Source organism: Heteronotia binoei, chromosome 21 (assembly GCF_032191835.1).
Source record: "Heteronotia binoei isolate CCM8104 ecotype False Entrance Well chromosome 21, APGP_CSIRO_Hbin_v1, whole genome shotgun sequence".
NCBI lineage: Eukaryota > Metazoa > Chordata > Lepidosauria > Squamata > Gekkonidae > Heteronotia > Heteronotia binoei.
In genome coordinates, this window is record NC_083243.1 from 93,251,538 (window position 1) to 93,269,998 (window position 18,461).

Sequence of the window (18,461 nt, forward strand, 5' to 3'; positions counted from 1 at the left end):
ACATCCGCTATCGCACCGATGGCAGCCTGTTCAACCTGAGGCGACTAAAGGCACACTCCAAGACAATGGAAAAACTCATCCGAGAGCTACTGTTTGCTGATGATGCTGCACTCGTCTCCCACTCGGTATCAGCTCTGCAGCATATGACGTCCTGCTTTGCAGAGGCTGCCAAGCTATTCGGCCTAGAAGTTAGTCTGAAGAAGACAGAAGTTCTCCACCAGCCTGCACCCCAGGAAGATTATCACCCTCCCTGCATCACTGTGGGTGAATCAGTTCTGAAGACAGTCCAGCAGTTCAGCTACCTGGGGTGCATCATCTCCTCAGATGCCAAGATCGACAAGGAGATTGACAACAGGCTGGCAAAGGCAAACCGTGCATTTGGCCGACTGCACAAAAGAGTGTGGAGCAACAAGCATCTGAAAAAAGGCACAAAGATCACTGTTTACAAAGCGGTTGTGATGACAACCCTCATCTATGGCTCCGAATCGTGGGTTTTATACCGTCATCACCTGCGACTCCTTGAGCGCTTTCATCAGCACTGCCTTCGCACCATCCTCAACATCCACTGGAGTGACTTTGTGACCAACACTGAAGTCCTCAAGCGGGCAGAGGTTACCAGCATCGAGGCACTGCTGTTGAAGACGCAGCTGCGCTGGGCAGGGCATATTTCTAGGATGGAAAACCACCGCCTTCCCAAGATTGCCCTGTATGGCGAACTCTCCACCGGCCATCGAAATAGAGGGGCACCAAAGAAGAGGTACAAGGACTCCTTGAAGAAATCCCTTAGCACCTGTCACATCAACCATCGCCAGTGGTCTGACCTAGCCTCAGATCGCAAAGCATGGAGGCACACCATCCACCAGGCTGTCTCTTCCTTTGAGAACGCACGCATAGCTGGTCTTGAGGACAAAAGGAGATTGAGGAAGAATCGCACTGCTACAGGACCAACCCTAAATCAGACTTTTCCCTGCAGCCGCTGTGGCCGGACCTGCCTGTCCCACATTGGTCTTGTCAGCCACCAGCGAGCCTGCAGCAAACGTGGACTATTGCACCCTTCTTAAATCTTCGTTCGCGAAGCCAAGCCGAGAGGGACATTGCATTTAGTTGCTTTGTTTAAAACAGGACAGGGGGCAATGTTCTTGTTGATACTATAGGACTTTTCAGCAGCCTTTGGTACAAGTGACCATGCCACACCTATCCACCAGCTTGAATATGGAATTCATATTAAGGGCATAGCCTTTCAAGCTTGTCTGTCTAATTCAACACAAAAAAATCTCCACCAGAAGTGCATAATCAACTGGGTGAAATTTATCTTTTGGCTGCCACAAGGTTCTATTCTTTCACCCTTGCTCTTTAATATATAAAATCTATATATATAACATATAATATACATGTCAGATAGAATACTGGAATTATAGAGTTGGACCTCCAGGGTCATCTAGTCCAACCCCTGCACAATGCAGGAAATTAACAAATACCTCCCTCAAAGTTCAGAGTGTTGTATAAAGACAGCCCTTTATTATTTGTACTACCGGTATAGAGACATATAATATTATACCATAATACATAATCACTTACCTGTGATGAAAATGTACAAACCAGGAAGTCTGCCTGAGACAAAAAGTGTATATCCAGAATAACACCACGCAGAGAATTTTCAGTGTACCGATTATGGAGACCTGCTGACCATGATATGGAGTTGTCACTAATAAATTCATAGTTTGGGTATCTGGAAAAATACATCATAATATCAAATAAAACAATATTTAAATCAGCATACATTTTGCTGTCAGGAAGCTACTATTTATAATTTCCTGCTACCTGATACAAAATTAGATCTGAGGCTTTTTATTAGAGTATTCTAAACAGATATTAATAATTGATGACAGGGGTGTGAGAGAGAAACAAATATTTCAAGTGGGGGACACCCTAGGACTTACAAGGAGCATCTTGCTCTCTACATGTTATTTCCTCCCTCATAAGAACATAAGAGAAGCCATGTTGGATCAGGCCCATCCAGTCCAACACTCTGTGTCACACAGTGGCCAAAAAAACCCCAGGTGCCATCAGGAGGCCCATCAGTGGGGCCAGGACACTAGAAGCCCTCCCACTGTTGCTGCCCCCCAAGAACCAAGAACACAGAGCGTCACTGCCCCAGACAGAGAGTTCCATCTATACCTTGTGGTTATAGCCAGAGATGGACCTCTGCTCCATATGTTTATCCAGCCCCCTCTTGAAGCCGCCTATGCTTGTAGCTGCCACCATTTCCTGTGGCAGTGAATTCCATGTGTTAATTACCCTTTGGGTGAAGAAGTATTTCCTTTTATCAGTTCTAACCCAACTGCTTAGCAATTTCATTGAGTGCCTACAAGTTCCCGTATTGTGAGAAAGGGAGAACGTACTTTTTTCTCTACCTTCTCTGTCCCATGCATAATCTTGTAAACCTCTATCATGTCAACCCGCAGTCGACGTTTCTCCAAGCTAAAGAGCCCCAAGCATTTTAACTTTTCTTCATAGGGAAAGTGTTCCATCCCTATAATCATTCTAGTTGCCCTTTTCTGCACTTTTTCCAATGCTATAATATCTTTTTTGAGGTGCCGTGACCAGAATTGTACACAGTACTTCAAATGAGGCCACACCATCAATTTATACAGGGTATTATGATACTGGCTGATTTGTTTTCAATTCCCTTCCTAATAATTCCCAGCATAGCGTTGGCCTTTTTTATTGCAGTCGCACACTCTCTCAACATTTTTAGTGAGTTATCTACCACGACCCCAAGACCTCTCTCTTGGTCAGTCTCCTCCAATTCACACCCCATCAACTTCTATTTATAGTTAGGATTTTTGGCCCCAATGTGCATTACTTTGCACTTGGCCACATTGAACCTCATTTGCCACGTTGACACCCATTCACCCAGCCTCGACAGATTCCTTTGGAGTGTCTCACAATCCTCTCTGGTTCTCACCACTCTGAACAATTTAGTGTCATCTGCAAACTTAGCCACTTCACTGCTTACTCCCAACTCCAAATCATTAATGAACAAGCTAAAAAGCATCGGACTGAGTCCAGTACTGAGCCCTGCACCACCCCACTGCTTACCATCCTCCACTCAAAAAATTGCCCATTTATATACTCACTCTCTGTTTCCCTCCCTCAGCAGCCCCCCGTAGCATCTCCCTTTCCTGGCATCATTCTGTACCTACTGTTTATTTATTACTTTTGATTTCTATCCCAACCTTCCCTGTGGTGCAAGGCTGAGTGCAGGTTACAATTTGATGAAATAGTTAAAAATAACTTTACAATAATAACAGTAACAATAACAATTAACCTATGATAGCGCGCAATCAAACCAATGTATTGCAATTACAGCTAATACTATCTGTAAGGAATGTTTGATGGACAGTATTACAAAATTGGGGTAGTGTTCATTTAACCGTTGCTATCCTCAACCATATACCTGATGGAACATCTCCATCCTGCAGGCTCAAGTAGAATTGTTTCAAGTCCTGCAGGGCCCCACTTGTGAACTTCCTGATGACACTTGGGTTTTGTTTTGTTTTTTGGCAACTGTGTGACACAGAGTGTTGGACTGTATGGGCCATTGGCCTGATCCAACATGGCTTCTCTTATGGTCTTATGGTTTCACTAGACAGAGATCCACCAGGTTGGGGCTAGGGATATGCATTAGGCTCAGCTGAGCCAGGAAAAAAAAAGTATAACACTTATATGGTGCTATACTGGCTCCCCAGAAGCTGAATCAGAGTCTCTGAACTGATTCGGCTTCCTGATTAGATATCCCTGTATATGAGTTTAATAGATTCAGCTCCTATACGGTGATCCTGAAAGCCAGGCAGAACTCAGGCTTCCCTTTAACTCCCCACTTTCCATTCCGCTTGGAAGTGAGGGAGAGAAAGGGGGGTTTGAAAGGCTGTCAGGCATTTCTGCCTGACAGCTGGGCTGGCACGTTGGCCCCTGCTGCCAGGCAGAAATGCTGCCCTTTAACTCCCCCCTTTCCCAGTGCCCTGCTTCTAAGCGAGACAACAGAAAGGGAGGTTTGAAAGGATCCAAGGCATTTCTGCCTGGCAGTAAGGCTGGCACATTGGCCCCACTGCCAGGCAGAAACACCTGGCTTCCCTTTAACCCTTTAACCTCCTCCTTTCCCTTCGCCCTGCTTCCAAGTAAGGTGAGGGAAGGGAGGGGGGGTTGAATGGATCCCAGGCATTTCTGCCTGGCAGCAAGGCTGGCACATTGGCCCCACTGCCAGGCAGAAACACCTGGCTTCCCTTTAACCTCCTCCTTTCCCTTCGCCCTGCTTCTAAGTGAGGTGAGGGAAGGGGGGGGGGTTGAATGAATCCCAGGCATTTCTGCCTGGCAGCAAGGCTGGCACATTGGCCCCACTGCCAGGCAGAAATACCTGGCTTTCCGGATGTGAGGATGATCTGGATTCAACATCTGTCACCCCACTGATCGCCTAGCTTCCCTTTAACTACCCCTTTTCCCTGCTTCAAAACAAGGCAACGGAAAAGGGGTTTTTTTTAAAGGATCCCAGGCATTTCTGCCAGGCAGCAAGGCCGGTGCACTAGCCCCACTGCCAGGAAGAAATGTCTGGATTCTCTTTAACTCCCCTCTTTCCCTTCACTCTGCTTGGAAGCAGGGCAGGGGAAGGGTTGAAATGCTGTCAGGCTTTTCTACCTGACAGTAGGGTTGGTATGCTGGCCCCATTGCCAGGCAGAAACGGCATGGCTGGAGGAGGAATCTCTTATCAGGCCCTGGGGTCACCTCACAGCTGCAGAGCGATCTCTCCACTGTACCCTGTGGGCCCACAGGGTACAATGGAGAGATTGTGCCACCACTGCAGCGCAACAACTCTAGAGTCATGCCACAGCAGCAGCATGATCTCTCTCTCGCTTGTATCATATGAGCTGAAAAGGCCCTGTCACTGGTTGAGGATAACCGGATTGTTCTCAGGCCAGGGATCACTAATCAGTTGTCATTGGCTGAGTGCAATGCTCTTTGGGGGATGTACCGAGAGAGACGGTCCCACAGATATGCTGGTCTTGGACTGTTTAGGGCTTTAAAGGTTAATATCAAAACCATAAACCTAATCTAGTACTCAACTGGAAGCCAGTGTAGCTAGTGGAGCACAGGTTGAATATGTGCCCTCAATGAGGTACACATGAGGACCCATGCAGTTGCATTCTAGACCGGCTGCAATCTCTGGATCAGCCTTAAGGGAAGCTCAGTGTAGAGCAAGTTATGGTAATCCAGCCTAGAGGTGACGGTTGTCTGGATTACTGTGGCCAGGTCTTGGCAAGACAGGTAGGGAGCTAGTGACATAACCTGGTGTAGATGAAAGAATGCTAAGTATGCTAGCTACCCTCCTATGGTAGGCAATCTCCTGTTCCTACATGTTATCACTCACACCCATTCCATCAGTCAGCAGGAGAAAACTGGGGAAAATGACATTAGAAATGCTGTTTTGTCACTTCTGGTTTTTACACAAGAGATTGGAAGGATCCCTAAACTGTTGCAGATGCATGACATCACTTCTGGGTGATAACTTCGAAGTGTCATCATGGTGTCTACGAGCGATGCTCTACCTTCCTGAGGCTCCACCCCCACAAGCTCCTGAAGGTTGCAGCTGCAGGTCTGGCCATCCTAATACCCACCTATCTTCCCCTCTCACCTCACAGAGTATCTGTTGTGGGGGAAGAAGATAAAGGAGATTGTAAGCTGCTCTGAGACTCTGATTCAGAGAGAAGGGCAGGATATAAATCTTCTTCTCCTCCTCCCCTCCCCACACAGGCCTCTGTTTTTGCTCCTTTCCCTCCTTTGGCATCCGTTTCCTTTTCTTCTATCCCTACCTATTTTTCTGTTCTCTCCCCTTTCAGCTTCTCCTCCCTTGCTTGCTTCTCTCCTTTCCATCTTTACCCTTTTGCAGTCTCCCCCTCACCATGCCTTTGACTAACAGAAACAAAGGCTTGGACAGCTTGGCAATGTTATTGTAGTTGCCTAGTAAAGTTAAAGGTAGTCCCCTGTGCAAGCACCAGTCATTTCCGACTCTGGGGTGACATCATATCACGATGTTTTCACAGCAGACGTTTTACGTGGTGGTTTGCCATTGCCTTCCCCATTTATCTACACTTTACCTCCAGCAAGCTGGGTATTCATTTTACTGACCTTGGAAGGATGGAAGGCTTAATCAACCTTGAGCAAGCTACCTGAACCCAGCTTCCGCCAGGATTGAACTCAGGTCATGAGCAGAGCTTGTAGTTGCCTACCAACCCCCAAAATGGGCACTGAGATCTCAGAATGTTGTCTGATGAGATAATTGGGCACTTGTTCATTAAAGCTATAGATATTGGTTCTATTATTTGTTGTGTTTTGTTTTAGATTTGTTGTGTTCTGTTTTTAGATTTCAGGGTGTTTTATTTTTTGCAAACCTGGGGTTTTCCTCAAGTTTGTAGGGAAAAAAAATCCCACTGGACCCAGGTCTCACTGTGTGTTAATAGACAAGCAGGATATGGCCACTGAGCTAATTCCCGGGCAGGAACTGCCTAAAGCCAAATTATACTCCATGGGGTGGGCGGAGAAGGCCGAACTGAGAAAATTCATAGACAAAAACCTCAAAAGAGGCTTTATTAGACCAGCCACCGCCCCGCACGTGGCACCGGTGCTATTCCAGAAAAAGAAGGATGGGAGCCTCAGGCTTTGCACTGACTTTCGTGGGATAAATGGGATTTCTATGTCAAACGCCTATCCCATCCCCCTGATCAAAGACCTACTAAGCACAGTGTCCGAAGGATCCATTTTCACCAAGCTGGATCTGGGGGACGCATATTTTAGAGTGTGGATCAAAGAGGGGGACAAGTGGAACACAGCTTTCAACACCCCGATGGGACAATTTGAATACCTGGTGATGCCTTTTGGACTACAAGGGGCTCCAGGAGTGTTTATGAATTTTATAAATGAAGTGCTGAGAGAGTACTTGTATAAGGGGGTGGTGGTGTACCTGGATGACATCATTATTTACTCGAAAGACATGGCGTCCCATGTCCAGTTAGTGAGGAAGGTACACACTACCTTGTATGAGCACAAGTTGTATGCCAAACTGTTCAAATGCAAGTTCCACCAAACTGAATTAGACTATTTGGGGTTCAGAGTGTCCGGGAAAGGGCTAGCCATGGACCCCGCCAAAATACAAGCATTATTAGACTGGGCAACCTCAAGGACATGTAGACAGTTACAATCTTTCCTCGGATTCGCAAATTTTTACCGAAACTTCATTCAGGGGTTTGCCCAGGTGATGCTCCCCCTTACTTAAGACTAAGAAGAAGGGTCCCGAAGTGAAAAAACTGGGGGCAAAACTGGCCTGGACTCCCGCCTGCCAAAAGGCGTTCGAGAAACTTAAGCGGTTCTTCACAAGCGAGCCAGTACTAACCCACCCCGACGAACTTAAACCCTTCGTGGTCCAGTGCGACGCTTTTGACATGGCCATCGGAGCCATATTAATGCAGAGAGACTCAGAGGGGAGGTTACGTCCCTGCGCGTACATTTCAAAAAAAATTTCACAGGAGCAGCGCAACTGGTCGGTGTGGGATAAAGAGGCGTTTGCAGTGATTTTTGCATTAAAGACATGGCGGTCTTGGCTAGAGGGAGTGAGAGTGCCATTTGAGATCTGGACAGACCACAAAAATTTAGAAGCACTGACGGGGCGCAGGAAATTGATCGAGAAACAAATTCGGTGGGCAGGGTTCTTTGCGAAATTTGATTTCACTCTGAAACATATCCCCGGGTTGAAAAATTTCTTAGCTGATGCCCTCTCCAGATTGCCCCAACACGAGAGTCAAAAAGAGGAGGTAGTAGACTCTATCATCCCTCCCAGTGCTGTAGCAGGCACAGTGACACCCATTCGGGGAAAAAGAAAGGAATGGAAGAACCATGGTGGGGGGGAATAGACTGATCGAGGAAGCGGAACGCGAAGGAGAAGAGAGACCAGAGGGGTTGATTAAGGGGACCGGGGGGTTTTGGTATCGTGATGGGAAACTGTATGTGCCAAAGGCACTAAGGCAAGAAGTTCTGCAACACTGTCATTGTAACAAACTATCTGGGCATTTCGGGTATGTGAAGATGCTACATTTGGTCACTAGACAATTTTGGTGGCCTCAAATAAAAAAAGATATTTCCGAATTTGTGACTACTTGCCCAGTGTGCATAATGGCCAAGAAGCGAGGTGGGAACCCCCCTGGGGTCTTCTCCAAACCACCCCCACGGCAGAATGCCCATGGTCTGTGGTCTCAATGGACTTTGTAGTAGAGCTACCAGCTTCCCAGGGGCGGACTGTGATATTGGTGGTAGTAGATAATTTTTCAAAGCAAGCACATTTCATCCCTTGTAAGAGATTGCCCACCGCAAAAAAGCTAGCCTACCTATTTTTCCAGCATGTTGTTAAGGTCCACTCATTCCCGGATAAGGTCATTAGCGACCGCGGGCCGCAATTCTTTGCCAACTTCTGGCAGGAGTTTTGTAAACTAACAGGCATGGAGCAAGCTGCAGGTCTGGCCATCCTTAAGCTCTGCCTATCACCTGCAGACGTAACGCGTGAACACACTTCTAGAGCAATACTTGCGGTGCTATGTAAACTACCAGCAGACCAACTGGGTGGAGCTACTGCCGTTTGCAGAATATGGGTACAATAATAGTCTTCATAGCTCAACCAAAGCAACCACTTTAAGATTGTGAATGGCTATGAAGGGAAACCCTTCCACCTGTTACCTAGTAATAATGGGGCCACACCACCTACGTCTTGTCAGCAGTGGTGGGAAACTTTGGGAAAAGGGTGGGCCATAATCCAGGAGAACCTGGAAATGGCTAAACGAGACTACAAGGCTCAGTATGACAAAAAGCACACCCCAGAATGGAATTTCAAATTAGGGGAGACTGTTCTTATCTACAAAGAACTTACCATTACCCCAGACTTCCAGGAAGCTCGCTTACAAATATCTGGGGCTATTCAAAATAAAGAGGGTGATAAACAAAGTGACAGTGGAGCTGGAACTACCAAAACTAGTTTAGTAAAATCCACCCTGTTTTCCATTGCAGCCTTCTTTGGCGAGATCCGGGGGCTACGAGTTGGCACCCCCGCCCACCAGAGCCCAAACCTATTCAGGTGAAGGGTCAGAGTCACCATGAAGTGTGGGAGATACTGGATGCTAAAGAAAAAGGGGGGGGGGCGCTGTATTATCTAGTTCGTTGGAAGTACTTTCCCACCAGTTGTGATGAATGGGTAAAGTCCTCTGACCTTAGAGCCCCCCTCCTCGTGAAAAGATTTTACCTACTGCACCCAGACAAACCCTCAGCAAGAGCTTAGGGGGGCAGTATGTCAAGCATAGTTTATTCCTTTCTGATGGTAGCTATTAAAATATAGAAATGTTACTAACCATGAATAAAACCTAGGCACATCAAAGTAGAGAACTCTTTCGCTTTTACTAACAAATGCAGGAATGCACTCTTTGAAGATAAAACCTCCTGGCACCAATTCCCAGGCCAGCCACGCTTGGACCCAGGAAGCGCCAGCCATAATAGAGATAAGGAAGTTACAGTGTGAAGTTTCACACGTGAATGTAGAATGGTTTATAGAATCCTTTGATGTGCCATCTTTAAGTATGTATCTCACTGTTATACTGTATCAGTTCCAATACCTAGCTCGGCTGAGCCACATGGAATATCAATAAACCAAACTTTGTATCAAAAACCAAGGACTGGTTATTCTGAAATCTAATGCTTGACAGGGGGGGGGTTGTTTTATATGGGATGGAAGAAGTTATTAAAGAGAGTGTTTTCTCACTCTCCTTAATACTAGATCTTGAGAACACCAATGAACTTGATGGTTAATAGATTCAGGTCAGACAAAAAAAAAGTAATTTTTCACTCAATAAATGATAAATTGAAACCTATCTTTTACATCAGTCACCAAATCCTAGTTAAAGGTTTTGGATGCTATTGAATTGGAAAATTGAAAACCTGGTGGTAAAGTTCCAGCATTAATTGCAGATAAGCTGATTATTATTATCTACAAAGTAGTCATACTTAATCAGTTTGATCTTCTTTACTTACAACAATCTCACTTTAATTTTATTTATGTATCATAAATGTTTCTGATTCTGAATCTAAAGCTTTCTTGCAAGCATTCACTTCAAAGTGCAAAAACTATCCACTGTCACTGAATCATTATCTAAGTTTTAAGTAACAGTGACATGTTCTTCTCTGTCTTTTAAAAAAAGACAGAGAATAAATGCCTCCCTTTTTAAGGGAAACAGTTGCCAGCCATCTCCTGCTCCTGACAGTAGGAATCCCTTTTCTAACTCAAGGGAGAATTGAAGTGATGTATCACTTCAAATAGGTCTTCAAGGCAGGCTGCATTTCCCCCAAAAAACAAATGTTTTCTGTGGCCTGATCTAATAATGTTAACAAAACTCCTTTGACAATCTCCATCTGTAAAAGCAGGCCGCTATTCTTAAAAACTGTTTTTCAAACTGAGAAAAACTACATGTTTTTGTGGTATTTTCAGATTTTATCTTCATAAATATGAAAAACAGAAACAACATTTTAAAAAATGTTAACATCTTTGCACTTTTGGAAATTAGCACTGTTTATAAAGCAACTTATAATAACTCACTGTGGTCTGCTACTGAGACGATGGGGGATGGGGTGCGGTAGGGACACGCCCGTAGCCAGGATTTTTCCAGGCGGGGGGCATTGGAGAAATTGGGGGAGGGGGGCTGACAAAATTGAAAAGTCCTCCCTGGCTCCTCTGTGCCACTGTCTGGCCTCATTGTCCTTTCTTTCCCCTCCAAAGACTTTCTCCCCTCTTATCAATTGCCTGGGCTTTTAAAGGCCCAAGAGGCTGGGGCTCCATGCTTTTGCAGCTGGCTTTAAAGCCAGCTGTGAGAAGCAGGAAAACTCGCTACAGCTACCTCTCGCCCTCCTGTCCTACTTGGATGGGTCAGGGGACCCTAAGCTGGGGGGCCTCTGCTGGAAGTCAGGGGGCAGAGCCCCCAGAGGCCCCACTGTATCTAAAGGCCTGGGTGGGGACAACAGGTAACAAATACCATGGGGCTGGGATTCAGAGAATCAGATAACCAACTTATGTACCTAAGAAAATTTGGGGCTTGTGTTTCTTAAAAAGCAGGCTGCATTTCATACGACGCATTAGTTTTATCAGTGTGTTTTAAAACTGTTTTTAATTATATATGTTGTGAATTTACATTTGTTGTACACTGCCCTCAGCGCTGGCTTGGCAGGGTGGTCTAAAATCAAATGAAGAAAAATTAAAAAAATGAGGGAATTTTCAAAACCAGACTGTAAATCAACACAAAAGTTTATTGATCAAAGGGGAAAAAAATCCACTGGGCATGTGCAAGCCCTGAACACACCTCAAAGAATTTCTTTGGTGCATGAACATCACAAATATGATTTCAGATTTTAACCCATATTTTTATCTTAATGATGGCTAGAGTCTGAAGTAGTTTAGACAACTGGCTTTAAAATGGAAATTAAAGATTGGTTCATAGTAGCTGAACACATGAGATTCACATTGCAAGTTAGTTCAACTCTCATGGTTTGATGTACCTTGTCTTGTGTTACAAAATGTTATTCCCTTCCAATTTCTAACATGACAGGGAGGTCAAAATATTTATGTATATTCTACAAAAATCCATTATATTAGGTTTCAAAACAGGAGAATTCAGAACAGTCAGAGTTCATTCATTAGTAATAGCTCTGAATATGCATATATGAAAAACATTGATTTAAGGTGGCATCGAATATTGCTGTCCCGCTTACAAAAACTAAACAGATTTAAAAATAAACAGTAAATCATGTTTGAATGCATTTACTCTATGTAAATTCACGTTTGCACCTACTATGTACAGAGATGGTCTTACTTTGATTTTGCCTCTTGCAATAAAGAAGGATCATCTGTAGCCAAATAAACACGCTTTTTGTCAATATGCATTCTCCGGGAAAGCAGTTGGAAACGTTCCTCAACATGAACCATGTATTCTTCAATTGGATGAAACGCTGCTTCTGTTCCCACTTTGTCTGTTCTTCTGACGTGAATGCTGGAAGCGGAAAAACATTTTTTGGATTAGTTCTCACCAGAATGAACCTTAAATGAGCATCAAGAGACAATTTTATTCTGAAAACAGAACGCATGGAACCACAGTGTTTGTATGGTTCCATAGGGGGAAAGTATGTTACTCTGTCTTTGAAAATCAAATATAAATGCTATACATTTTTGGAGGCCAAATGCTAATATGTTCTATGCATGTCTGAGTGGAATCATATCTACTGATGAACAGGCAACCTGCCTGTTATACAGACACATAGTAGGTTCAAATTTAGTTGCCATTTTGCAAAATATATTTTTGATACAATGTACTTCAAGTGCATACTTCAATATACTTCAAGTGCATATTTCTCAAGATCATAAATTTCTTAATTCAGTACAAGTTAGACTTACCCAGGGCTTTTTTTGTAGCAGGAACTCTTTTGCATATTAGACGACACACCCCTGATGTAGCCAATCTTCCAAGAGCTTACAGGGCTCTTATTACAGGGCATACTGTAAGCTCTTGGAGGACTGGCTACATCAGGGGGATGTGGCCTCATATGCAAAGGAGTTCCTGCTACCAAAAAAGCCCTGGACTTATCCTTTTACTCTGCTTTTGACTACCATAAAACAAGCAAGTTACACTAATATGAAGTATGTAAAAGGACTCAGATGTTTGATACTTCTGTTAGTTTTTATTTTCAAATTTAATGAAAAGCCACTTATAACTCTAGTTTAACTTTTTTAGCAATTAAATCTGGGTTTCAAAATGAATGGGTGCGTTGCTGTTTACTTCATTCATAATAGCCAGAACAGATTCAAAACAAGAAGACCACCACTATAGATTTACACCCTACCCTTTCTGAATCGGAGTCTCAGAGCTGCTCACAATCTCCTTTATCTTCCTCCCCCACAACAGACACCTTGCGAGGTAGCTGGGGCTGAGAGAACTCTCTCAGAAGCTGCCCTTTCGAGGACAACTCTTGCGAGAGCTATGACTGACCCAAGGCTATTCCAGCAGCTGCAAGTGGAGGAGTGGGGAATCAAACTTGGTTCTCCCAGATAAGAGTCCACACACTTAACCACTACACCAAACTGGATCTAAGTGATTTGATATATCATGTAATTATATTCCAATGTAATGAAACTGAAAAATAAAATAAGCCCAAGAAACTACCCATAGTGTGATAAAGTTAGTATAAACAACAAGGAATAGAAATTGTGTTTGTGTAATAAAATGCACCGATCTCTGCCTCTAAATATCATAAGTACTAGGGGCATTATAGATGAGAGGAGGAAGTTGTGATTTGTTTATACATATTTCTACCCCCTTTCCAAGCTAAAGCAGGAGAGGCTTCTTCTTTCCCTTGATGCTGCTGTTTGAAGCATTCCTTTCCTCAGCCTGATTTACGTTTTGTAGCAGATGTGAGAAAAGTGCCTGTAAGAGCACATTTTGTTATATGTATTAGAAATGTATTAGAAATAAAATCTTCCTTACCAACTTTAGATGCAAATAACTAGACACATAAGCAAACGTGGCTGCCCCAGTTTGATCCATAGATACTATGTCTGTATGTGCTTACTATTTAAGGAAGTTATCTGCTAAGCAAAGAAGACTAGTCCTTTAAGAGAAGATGCTTTAAATATACCTAATAAGACTGCTAAAGATATTCCCAAGCACAGCTGTATTACAAAATAAGGCATGCTTTTAGCATAACATGGGTTTTTCAAAGGTTTTTTTTTCCAGAATAAAAAAAAATAACAGACTTTGTACTTTAGGAGCAAACTGCAAGGCCCTCATGGCTGCATCTTCTAGAAAGCTGAGAAACTGCTAGTCAAAAATGAGAACATGCAAGATTACCAGCTGAAGTATTAGTTTTTCAGGTGGGGAAATCAATGTTCAAATCCTTGCTTAGCCATGATACTTCTTGGGCAGTTCTGAGCAAATCACTTTTTCTTAGACTTTTTCTGCATGCTCAACTTACTCCTGATTTTCTTGGCAATCAATCCAGAAGAAATGGAATCGGTTTGCACACAATTCTTCTGCATGTCTGCCCTCCCTGAGCATATTCATCATTGTAAATTCAGTTTTTTTTTTCTTCCAGACATGCCTAAAATAATCAGGATTTTCAAGGGAGGGTGCTGCCATCTTTAATGTTGTCACTGGTTGAGTCACAGCACCTCCCCTTTTTTAAAAAAGGTCCTAAAATATCAATATAGCAGTGTAGTGTTGTAATGATAGTTTAAGCAGCTTCTCTAAATCCCCATCTTTAATTTTTAAAATAAGTATCTAGCCTCTTCCCTTGCAGAGAGATAAGGAAAAGGGCATATCTGTGCAACAGAAGGGGCTAGTGTCACGGCTGGGGCCGGGTCAGGCAAAGTCCAGAGGCAGTCCGAGGTCTGTAGCCAGCAAGCAGGAGTGTCCGAGGTGCCAAATCCAAATCGCTGTACAAGTATCGCAGGTCCGAGGTCCAGAAGCCGAGGTCAGGGAGTCCAGAAGTCAAAAGCCAAAGTCAGGGATTCAGGAACCAAAGTCAAGCCGGAGTGGATGCTAGAACGTCAGGGAGATGACTAGTTGCTTCCACAAAGCCTCCTCCCAAAGCCCACAGCTATATAGCCCTCTGCTGGCTGTTGCCCATTTGGGCTAATTGCTGGCTCAGAGAGGCAGCCAGGATCCTCCTACAACTCAAGTATCCTTGCCCTTCGAAGGGCCAGAATCCTTTCAAACCTCAGGGCTCAGGGAGCGTCTTGCTTGTGAGCGTGCCACCCTCCTCCGATCCCTGAGGTCCTGACGGAGGCGGTCACGCACATGAGCCACCCGAGAGGGCGAGGCAGGGGGGCTGGGATCTTCTTCAGCAGGAGGCAGGGGTACTGGTGCAGGTGGCAGGGGTACAGTTTCCTCGGCAGACTCGTCTTCCTCCGCAGGGTCCCCAGCACCCATGACAGCTAGATACTTTTTTAAAAAAAAATGAAAGCTGGGAATTCAGAGAACCTGCTTAAGCCATCATTACAACACTACATCAATATCTTGATTTTAGTGCCATTTAAAAATATTAAACCACTTGTCTTCAGGGTGAAGTGAGGAGAGGTCAGGAAAGGTCCTGCTGTTGCTCAAATAAAACTTTCAATCCTTCTGGCTTGGTGTGCTTGTGGAATTATTACAAATACTTTACGGCTGGATACATTTATTCAAGATTGTATCATATTTTTGTGAAGTGTTATATTATTTTGTTTATTAGAAAGACCTAAAGGGGGACATGATAGCCCTTCAGAAATGTATAACACTAAGGTAGTTGATAATTTTTCTCCTCAAAATTAGTGATCATCAAATGGAACTGACTGACAGTATAATTATGGCATGGAAAAAAAATGTATTTTACATGCATGTCTGGAACTAACACTGACATCAACTGACAATGGAAACATCTTCGATGGAACAAAATGTATTTATAGGCCGCCGGTTCTATTTTATCTTATTTTATCTTGTCTTTATTAATTTATGGTTTGATTGTATTTTTAAATGTTTTAAGCTGAAGTTGTTGAATTATCATGTTGTAAGCCGCCCTGAGACACTTAGGTGAGAAGGGCGGGGTATAAATCTTAATATATATAAATAAATAAATAAATAAATAAATAAATAAATAAATAAATAAATAAATAAATAAATGCGATGATGGCCACTAGGTGAGTGCCATACTATGGGTAACACTGTGAAACCCATGACTGATCTTTCTCCTTTCTTTTCATTATTAAATCCAACTGAAAATCTGATCAGGGTGGGCAAATCAGAGGTGGGAAATATTTACCCTCCCATATGTTCTCAGTTTGCAAGATGTGACGTAAGCAAGGCTGCTAACAATAGGGCATTTTGGAGGACATTAATTCATAGGGTTGCTATCAGTTGGAAGCAACCTGACAGACCTCACACACACAAACACACACCATACTGTTTTCTCAATCTAGGCTGCTTTCTCAAGCTGTTTGTCCTTTGGGGGAAAGTATATGCAAAGAGCTTAAGGGGAGAATTAGGTCAGGAAAAAAATGAGGGCAAACTATTGGGAGACCTTCCATTATATGGAGAATACAGCATCTTCATATTCAGGCACAGTATGCCTCTGAATACTAATTATCAGCACCTAGCAATTGGGACTAATTGGAAAGGGAAGAGGAGGAGAGATATAATAAACAATATATAATTTCTTTTACTGTAAACCACTTTGCAGAATGGTATGGAAATAAGTAGATAAATAAATACTTAAGTACTAAGCACGGGGGATAAAGAGAGAGAATACTTGTCTTCGGGTACTGGTTTGTCAGCATGAAACAACAAGGAACAATAATCAATTTAAAAAAGACAGTGTTCTTTTTCCTGATGTGTTTTGAGTAGTAAATTTTCCAGGGATATATGGCAGGACACTGTTGGAGGCAGGATGCTGGACTATATTCGACCGGAATCTGGAAGTACAATGCTAGAGTCTAAGTTCTGCTGATTTCCAGATAGGGTTAAAATTGCAGAATTAGTTGTCTAAAAATTCTTACCCAATAACTGGATGCTTAAAACCAAGCTTCCTCGTAGCTTCTTCCATTTCTTTTTCTAACCAAGGCTGTGGACGAATCAAGTATTTGACAAACTGTGAGACCCACCACACTGCAGGATCTCCATGGACACGAATTAGTCTATCAGCCAGATCTTCTGGAATAGCCAGTGGTAAATATGGAGGCCTTGGATGCAGGCTATCAACTATTGGTAGCTCTATTACTTGAACATCTTTATCATTTGCTTCCCCTGAAAGACATCATATTAATGAAGTTCTTCAGTTCATAAACACAGATTACGATATTCCAAACATGTACTCTGGAGAGCATTCTGTATCTAGAGGTACAATAGCCAAACTATTCACAGTAGGGATCTAATTCTGTACTTTTGTCAATACATTGTTCAAATAACCCACAAATTTTCTTATTTGATTCTCAAACTAGTGATATATCTAAGAACATTACTAAACATAGCTATTTTCTGTATCCACCATTATTAAGAGGAACACATCAATTAAAGAAAAAAAACTCCATTGGGGAGGTGGGGGGGGGGAACCTGACATGAAAACGAAGAGCGGGTCCAGAATTTATATCAGAACATGATTGAAATTTATGACCAATAGTAATTTATGGATTTAAATGTGAAGGTTATTTTGGCAATTTAAACATTACTGAAAGTAGGTTGAAAGCAATATTTTGTCTACTTTGTGAGTCTTCGGGGTCTCCTAAAGTTTATGTATCCACTCAGTACCAGAGTACCTAAAGGACTGTCTCCTGTACTATTCAGCCCACCAATTAAGATCTGCCTTTCAAACTCTGCTCTCTGTGCCCCTGCCTTCAGAGGTAAGGGAGATGACAACTAGAGACAAGATATTTTTTGTGATGACACCTACCCTTTGGAATGTCTTCCCCCTTTGAGGCTTACCTGGTACTTATTTTACTTTCTTTTAGGCATCACACCAAAACACATTTTTTTTAAAAAACTCAGGCTTTAATTAGGGGTTTTATATCTTACCAGCTTTTTAATGGTCTGCATCTGTTTTATTGATAGTTTTTATATTTATGTCCAATGGCTCATTTGTAATATTGTGACATTTTAACTGTAAGCTGGCTCCAGCAGGTGGCATAGAAATAACCTAAGTAAATAAAATACCATGATAAGTGCATATGCTAACTACAAAGAATTCAAGGGTTGCTGAGACATCAAATACATGTGGAAATTCAAGTCTAGATGAAATTAACTGATAAATTTACTAGTTTGTCTCTAGCAATCTTTAAAAAATTGGAACAGAGTAGTAGCTAGGAATGAGAAGCTGATAATCCCCAATTAAGGTTGTTCCTCAGCTATCACCAGTAAGGATGTAACATCTTCAGAGCACTGAGACAAAGAAGCTGCAAGAAACCTGCACAGTGCTGAACTGACAGCTGCAGCAACAACAGGGAAACTACACAAACAGGGAAACACAAAGTTCTAGTGTGGGAACTCACCACACTAGACACCGTATACTTGAATTTCTAAAATGATTTTTGACAAAATCCTTCCAAGGATTAAGTAAACTAGTTGTACTGAATAAAACAATAAGCCTTCCGTGAATTAGAAAGTTGTAAACAGGAAACAACCTTTAAAGGATCTAATTTGGTTTTGGAAAGTATGATTAGAATTTATTAATCCACTTTTAAAAGTAATATATTCAGAATGGTACAATGTTAAATTGTCTTTAAACCCTAGTCTTTTTCCATTAAACTCTGCATTAATTAACGTGCAATCACAGAAAATTCAAGATTTGGATGAACTTAAGGTTTGAAAGAA

The 18,461-nt window shown here is 42.8% G+C and overlaps 1 protein-coding gene across 1 annotated transcript in view; it reads right to left on the reverse strand.

The window, feature by feature from the left end:
- The window catches only part of LOC132589094 (alpha-(1,6)-fucosyltransferase-like), a 242,221-nt gene that overhangs the window by 32,736 nt on the left and 191,024 nt on the right, over positions 1-18,461 (reverse strand). Inside the window, exons 7-9 of the mRNA XM_060261716.1 lie at positions 16,655-16,901; positions 11,949-12,125; positions 1,579-1,729 (exon numbers count right to left, since the gene is read on the reverse strand). Coding sequence (XP_060117699.1) covers positions 1,579-1,729; positions 11,949-12,125; positions 16,655-16,901 — 575 coding nt within the window. The remainder of the gene's footprint in view (positions 1-1,578; positions 1,730-11,948; positions 12,126-16,654; positions 16,902-18,461) is intronic.